This window comes from Lepus europaeus, chromosome 23, assembly GCF_033115175.1.
Source record: "Lepus europaeus isolate LE1 chromosome 23, mLepTim1.pri, whole genome shotgun sequence".
Lineage (NCBI taxonomy): Eukaryota > Metazoa > Chordata > Mammalia > Lagomorpha > Leporidae > Lepus > Lepus europaeus.
Window position 1 is genome coordinate 18,229,951 of NC_084849.1, and position 7,507 is coordinate 18,237,457.

Genomic DNA, 7,507 nt, shown 5'->3' on the forward strand with positions numbered 1-7,507 from the left:
GGAGGGTCACCCTGGGCGAGCCCCACTGGCTGGACAGGAGCAAGACTGCTTCCACCTGTGATCGAGGACGAGGCTTGGGCACTGCTGCCGCCGCTGCTTAAGGTTTTAAACACCTAATTTATTCCACCCATTAGATAGATTTTGTAGATTTAATCATTTTCACAGTTGGTGGCTCATTGGATACTCAAGATAAACTCCGAAGCAAAGTATAATGGCGAGGACAGACGAGCGTTCCCGGCACAATGGCAGAGCCTGGCTCGGGAGGAGAGTGAGGGGAACGGGGATTCACACAGACAGGGTCTCCCTCGCCCCCAGCCGCTGCTTTTGCTGACTCCAGTAGGTTACCACAGTTAATTTCAGCAGTTTTGTTCATCTGTAAAATTGCATAAAAGTGACATTTCTGTGCTCATTATAGCAGCCGCTGATTTACGGCTGGGAAATGGAGAGCGAGGCCCCTTTTCGCGGGACTCTCCGAGCAGTGCTAAGTGCCCATGAAATTGCTTGTATAATGTAGTTTAAATCCAATCTCGGAGAAAGATTCCCCCGCTGGCCAAAGTGACATTTCCATTCTCCACACTGAGTTTATTTTAGGCCACTTAGGAGGGGGCTGGCCCAGGTTAGGCCGGAGGGCCACAGCCCCTGCCCCCACAGGGTGCCCCGTGCGGCCGCCTCCTTCCTTTCGTCAAAGGGGCAGGGGGCAGTGCTCTTTCTGGGCCACGGGCCTGCCCCTGTCCTGCCCTCTGCCTACAACCTTCGCTGGCTGTCCAGTGCCCCGGGCAGGGCTTCTCCAGCTCAGCCCTGCTAACTTCTGGGGCTGCACAAGTCCGTGTGGGGGAGGGGCGCCCCTCCACTGGGACGACCACACGTGTCCCAGACGTCAGCCCTGCGCCTGCGTGTGCCTCTGCGTCGTCACGGACGCTCCCCTGGGACGTCCTCCCACCCTCCAGCGTCTGCCTGCCTGGATGCCATTCCTTCTGCAAGGCTCTCAGGCCCGGCTGCCCAGGGCTCCGAACCCCCCAGCCCCTACACGGCTTGTGCCTCCCCATCACAGCCCACGTCCCTGGGATTGGCTGGGAGCCCAGGGGTGGGGCCAGGGGAGGCTTGGGGAAGACGGTAGGGGCCGCACTCTGCCCCCCAGTACCAGCCAGCCACCCACCCTGTGCTGCAAGGGCAGCGCAAGCCCCTGCCCATCCTCCCCTGGAAGGGCCTTGCCCCAGACGGGCGGGCAGCAGCTATGGCCACACTCACACTTCCTGAGCACCTGCTTCCAATACCACCCACTGCACAGGAGCTGTTACACCCTCCAGGTACCCGGCAGGCAGCGCCAGCACCTTTGCCCCTTTTACAGATGAGCAGAGAGCTGAGCCCCTACCCCCCATGCCACTGGAGTCACGATCTCCCAGCACCTATTGAGCCCTCGCCCCCTGCTGGGCACTGACCTTTTTGAGGCCACCCTGTGGACCCAAGACAATCATCACTCCCATTCCACAGGAGGAAAAACTGAGGCTCCTCCACTGGGTAGACAGCCGGCCCAGGCCCACAGAAACCCACAGCCAGGACTACACCCGGAGACGTCCGAGACGAGGGAAAGGCTCTGGATGGGACCAGGGGTCTGCCGCCAGCAACCCGCTGCCCCTGTGGCAGGGCCCGCTGGGCACACAAACAGCAGGTGGTCAGGAGGGGGCACTGAGATGCTGAGAAATACGACAGCAGGGGGCTGCCCCTGTGGCGCGGTGGGTTGCGGTGCAGCTTGCGATGCTGGCGTCCCATAAAGGGCGGAAACCAAATAGCCAGGACTTGACCCAGCTTCCTGCTAACACCTGGGACGCAGCAGGTGCTGGCGCAAGCACTTGGGCCCTGCCACCCTCATGGTAGCCTCGGATGGACTTTCTGGCATCTGGCTTTGGCCTGGCCCAGACCTGGCTGCTGCGGCCATTTGGGGAGTAAACCAGCAGGTGGAAGAAATATGTCTGTCTGTCTGACTCTCTCCCCCACCCCCTTCTCTGCCTTTCAAACAAATAAAAATATTTAAAAGGAAACAAAGGCGCTAGAAGGAAGGAACACCCCTGGAGTGGAGACATAAGGAAGTTTGGACACTTGCAGCCCCTATCCGAAGGTTCGAGTCCCCGCTGTGCACTCCCAGGTTCCCACTAGTGTGCACTCTGAGAAGCAGCAGGTGATGGCTCAAGTGGTCGGGTCCCTGCCACCCACGTGGGGGCCCGGCCTGAGTCCCTGGCTCCCGGCTTCAACCTGGCCCAGTCCTGGCTGTTACACTTGGGGAGTGAACCAGCAGATGGGAAAGCCTCCTATCTGTCCCACTCTCTTCCTTTCCAAGAAATAAGAAACAATGTTAAAATTAATAAAAAATTAAAAAAAAAAAGAAGAAGAAGAAGAAGGACAGATGAAATCCAGCATCGTGGAAGGTGGAGGCACGGGGACACCTGGGCGCCGCGGCAGGCGGGAGTGCAGCTGGCGCCGCCCCTGGGCAGACCGCTAGCACTTCCTCCTGCTGAGCGTCGCCTCCCCGAGGCCCCAGCACAGCTCCCGCACCGGGGCCGCAACAGTAGTTGTGTCAGCTGCACAGGACCCGACCGGTTTCAAGAGCAGACGACAGACACACCAACAGGTGGCCACGCCATGAGAAAGGGCGGCCGCAGTGACAACGGTGCAGGAGTCCTCTCGCCAGCACCAAAGGCTGGCACGCGCCTCCGTGTGGTCAGAGGCCCAGATGGTGGCTCACTTGGCCAGGGAGCGGATGGGCATGTGGGGGTGATGTGGGTGTGTCCCTTTGGGGAGAGTTGACCCGGCACCCTCCTTTCTGCACCTCACCCTTGGATTCGAAGCTGAGAAATCCATGGCGGGGTGCATGGGGGAGGCAGGGCTGGGCAGCCCCATGAGTTCCGGAAGGGAGCCGGGCAGGCGTGGCCTCGGCTCTCACCTGTGCTTTCGTCCCCGCAGGCGAGACGGCGGCCAGCTCCATGCACTCCTCCCGCTACCCAAGCCCAGCCGAGCTGGATGCCTACGCCGAGAAGGTGGCCAACAGCCCGCTGTCCGTCAAGATCTTCCCTACTAACATCCGGGTGCCCCAGCACAAGCACCTCGGCCGCACCGTCAACGGCTACGACACCAGCGGCCAGCGCTACAGCCCCTACCCGCAGCACGCCGCCGCCGGCTACCAGGGCCTGCTGGCCATCGTCAAGGCCGCCACCTCCTCCTCCTCCTCCAGTGCGGCCGCACCCGCTGGGCCCGCCAAAAGTGTGCTCAAGAGCGCCGAGGGCAAGCGGACCAAGCTGTCGCCGGCCGCCGTGCAGGTGGGCATCGCGCCCTACCCGGCGCCCAGCACCCTGGGGCCCTTGGCCTACCCCAAGCCACCCGAGGCACCTGCCCCACCACCCAGCTTGCCTGCAGCCGCCACTGCGGCCTCCGTCATCCCCCTGCCGGGCCGGGGCCTGCCCCTGCCCCCTTCCAACTTGCCCTCCATCCACAGCATCCTCTACCAGCTCAACCAGCAGTGCCAGGCCCCGGGGGCTGCACCTGCAGCCTGCCAGGGCGTGGCCGTGCCGCACCCCAGCCCAGCCAAGCACGGCCCCGTGCCCAGCTTCCCCAGCATGGCCTACTCAGCAGCCGCCGGGCTGCCCGACTGCCGGAAAGGCGCAGAGCTGGGCCAGGGAGCCACACCAGCCTTGACATTGGCTGGGGCGGCCAAGCCGGCGGGCTGCGCAGAGGGCGGTCTGGATTACCTGCTGTGGCCACAGAAGCCGCCGCCGCCGCCCCAGCCGCTGCGCGCCTACAGCGGCAGCACGCTCACCAGCAAGTCCCCCGAGGCTTGCGGGGGGCGGGCCTACGAGCGCGCCGGCGGGTCGCCCCTCAACTGCGGCGTGGCGCTGCCCGCCGGCTTCACGGTGGGCCAGTACTTCGCTGCCCCCTGGAACAGCGTGCTGGTGACGCCCACCAGTGACTGCTACAACCCCGCGGCGGGGGCGGTGACCGAGCTGGGGCCCGGGGCGGCCCGGGAGCTGGCAGGGCCTCCGGCGGCCGTGCTCTCCGGCCTGCCCAGCAAGAGCGCTTGCAACACGTCGGTGCTGAGCAGCAGCCTGCAGTCGCTCGAGTATCTCATCAGCGACCTGCGGCCGCCGTGCATCAAGGAGCAAATGTTGGGCAAAGGCTACGAGACCGTGGCGGTGCCCCGGCTGCTCGACCACCAGCACGCCCACATCCGCCTGCCCGTCTACAGATAAGGGCTGCCCGGCGCCGCGCGCTCGGACCAGGCGCGGGCTTGGGGGTGGCAGGCAGGGACGCCAGGCTGGCTGCGTCCCGCTGTCGGCGGGTAAGGAAGGCACGGTGACCCCACCCTGCCCTCGGCTGCCCCAGACACTGGGAGGGGCCGGGGTCAGCCGCTGAGGCCCACCCCTTTCTCCCCCAGGCTGGCCGCAGCAGGGAGAGAGAAACCCCTTACAGACAGGAATGGTTCTCCGGGTCTCTGGGAGAGAGCTCAGGCCAGGCTAGGATGTGGAGTCGGGGTGGGGGTCAGAGGGCCGGGGCCCCCCAGCTTCCTGGGAAAGGAGCGAAGGGGACCTCTAGGGAGTCCTGGGGTCCAGAGTGTCTTCCCCAAGCCACCAGATGAGCAGCACTCTGAGCCCAGGGACTGCCAGACCCCCGACCCCTCCCTCAGACCCTCCTCTCCGCCCTACCCTGCCTCCAGTCCTTCCTAGCAGAACCACGTCAGCCCCATTCTCCAAACCCTGGAACACCATCTTCCCCTTCCCTCCACATCTCACAGGGCTGCTGGGCACAGCTGTGCAGGTTGTGCACTCTACAAGGGCACCTTGTCCAAGGAGCCGCCACGCGCATCCTAGACTTGTATATTTATTCCAATTTTCCGCATTTTGGGGAAGGGGCACCCTGTTCCTATTCGCACAAAGGCACCGCAGGGGCTGGTGATGGGCCTGCAGGCTTAGAGCCCACTCAGAAGAACCCCACTTTGCCTTCCGGGTGGGGGGACAACCTCCGGGGTTTAATTGGGAGGCCCCAGTGCAACTCCTTTCCTGCCAGCCACCGGCCCAGGCCTGCCCCACACCCCAGCGGGAGGCAGAAGCCCCCCCGTGAACGCCCCTGAGGCCTGAAGTCCCCTGCGGGCCCCGGCGCTCCAGAAGTGGTACTGTATCTCTCTCCAAGGCCTGTCCAAGCACTAAGTGCATTTACAAATCTCTGAGAATGTTTTTTTATACTAAAATTGACCATTATATTCTACTGTGAGAAGTGCGGTCGGCACTATATTGTTTTAAAAACGAAGAGAAAGAAAAAAAAAGGAACGCAGTGGTGTCTCGGCGTCGGATTCCTCCACAGCGCTCGCTTCCGCCTCCTTCCCCGCTGCCTTAGAGGTGAGCCGGCCGAAGGGACGGCCCCCGGGGAGGCCAGAGCCTGCGGGGCTCCCCCGGCCTGGGGCCTGCTGCCTTCGCCGTTTCATTTACCGTCCGGCTCTGGCGGCAGGGCGGACACTGACTCTGACCTTGTGTCCGTGTGGATGCCGCTGGGTCATGGCCAGGGGTCGGCAGAGACCGAACCCAGCCAGGCCCGCTCCACGCCGTCTGGGGGTGGCGTCCCCGCCATCACTCCGTCCCCTCCAACTCTTCCTCTGTGCCTGGATGCACCAAGCTCCAGCAGCAGGGGGAGAGCCGGCTGCCTGCCCCACACACACACACCCTCGCCCTGGGGCCTGCTCTGTTCCAGGAGCGCAGACTGGTTTGGGCACTGGATCTTGCTGCAGCCTCGCTACCTACCCTTGCAGGCACGGGGGGTGCGCACATGTCTGGGTGTGTGTGGGGGGGGTGAGAGGAAGAAGGCTCAGAGACGGGAGCGACCTGCCGGCCATCTCACAGCAGGTCCACAGCAAGCTGGGGTCAAAGCCCACAGCACAGGCTCCTCCTCATGTCCTGTCCCTGCCTCCCCTTCCCTCCAACTTGACGTCTGGGGGCCCCTCCTGTGCACACAGCCTCGCTCCGGGGCTGCCATGGTGGGGGCGCCCAGATCCCGATCCCGGCAGCAGATGGAGCGGCTCCCAGGCTCCCTCCCAGCCTCACAGCAACCCTTGGTCCTCGGAGGAGGGGGCCGTGTCCCGGGCAGGAGTCAGGGCCGTGGGCCATCCTCATTCCCCCAGCCCACAGGGTGAGCGAGCCCGGGAGGCAGGGCTCCATGGGCAGCGGCCAAGGCATTCACGCATCACGTGTGACCCACGCAAACAGCAGCGGAGCTCACAGGAACCTCTCCCAAGTCTGAGGAGCACCCCCACCTTACAGGGGCGGACATGGAGAGCCCGAGAAACGGCCAGCAGGAGTTTGTGAGAGGGAACCAGGGGTTTCAGCTCTGAGCCCCGCCCCCCACCTGGCGCACCCAGCGCCCAGGACAGACTGGGAGCAGGCCCGGCCCCTGGACAAAGCTGGGCTTGGGTTCCACTCCACACATCTCTACCCTGAGAGACCCCGCACCAGTGCAATCCCCAAGGGAGCGGAGCCAGCGCACAGATGGGGTCCAAGGAGACCAAATCCAGTGGGCACCTGGGAGGGGGCGGGACAGCCAGGGCAGCACCTAGGGCCAGGGTAGGGCCGGGCAGGGAGCTGGGCCCAGCTGATGGCAGGGGCCCCCACTGCGGTTACCCAACACCAGACTGGAGTTTGGCATCCCAGGTGCACCTGTCCTGGGCCATCAGTGCTGAGACTGGGGCACACGTCCAGGCCAGCTTCCTCCCATTCGGAGACTGGGGCTCAGCACCCACCCACCTTCCCAGGCAGAGCCCCCCACCCCCACCCCGTGCTCTGTAGGCCGGGGTCTGTGTGCCTGGCACACAGCGGGACACCAGAGGCCCAGCCGGGCTTCTCACCCTGTCCTAGCACAGACTCCCCGTGTGCCCAGGCCCACGCCCGCTCCGTGGGAGCGTGCTCTGCATCTACAGTCACACCAGCGGGGGCGGACACGAGCAGAAACACACCACCCAAGTCACCCAGCGCCGCGGTTTCTGCAACCAGCCCGGACGCCGGGCCCCTCGCGACCACTCGGCGTGAGGCAGACGCCGCTGCCAAGGCCCAGCTGAGGGTGATCAGCTGCCCGAAGTCACGCGGCTGAGGCGGCACAGAGACGCAACTGTGGAGAGCACGGGCCGGCCGCTCCGGGTCGGGGTGAGGAGACCGAGTCCCACCGCCCTCTGGGCCTCAGTTTCCCCAAGCACGACAGCGGGATTCACAATGAGTTTGGTGCAGCGACAGAACTGGAAGCCAACCCTGAGCTCCTAACGTGGCAAACCCCCTCCCCACCACAGCTGCAACCCCTCCTGTCTCCAGGATCCTGGCTCACAGCCCCTTGCAGCTGTGCGGGCCTGCGCATCCGAGGCACCCTTAAAGGACCCGCGCCCAGCCCGGCCCCATGGCGCCCCCCTGGTAGGTGAGGCCTTGCCGTTGTCCAGGGTGGTGAGCGATTCCTGTGGCCAAAGGCCTTTCTGCTTAGGTCACGCCCA

At 64.5% G+C, this 7,507-nt stretch overlaps 1 protein-coding gene across 2 annotated transcripts in view; it reads left to right on the plus strand.

Annotated features, from left to right (window-relative positions):
- FAM222A (family with sequence similarity 222 member A) overlaps positions 1 to 5,310 on the plus strand; it is a 44,945-nt gene extending 39,635 nt beyond the window's left edge. For both annotated transcript variants that reach the window (XM_062182549.1, XM_062182550.1), the window contains one exon: positions 2,959 to 5,310. In XM_062182549.1, the coding sequence (XP_062038533.1) occupies positions 2,959 to 4,238 (1,280 nt within the window). In that variant the 3' untranslated portion in view covers positions 4,239 to 5,310. The remainder of the gene's footprint in view (positions 1 to 2,958) is intronic.
- The last annotated feature ends 2,197 nt before the right edge of the window (positions 5,311 to 7,507 follow it).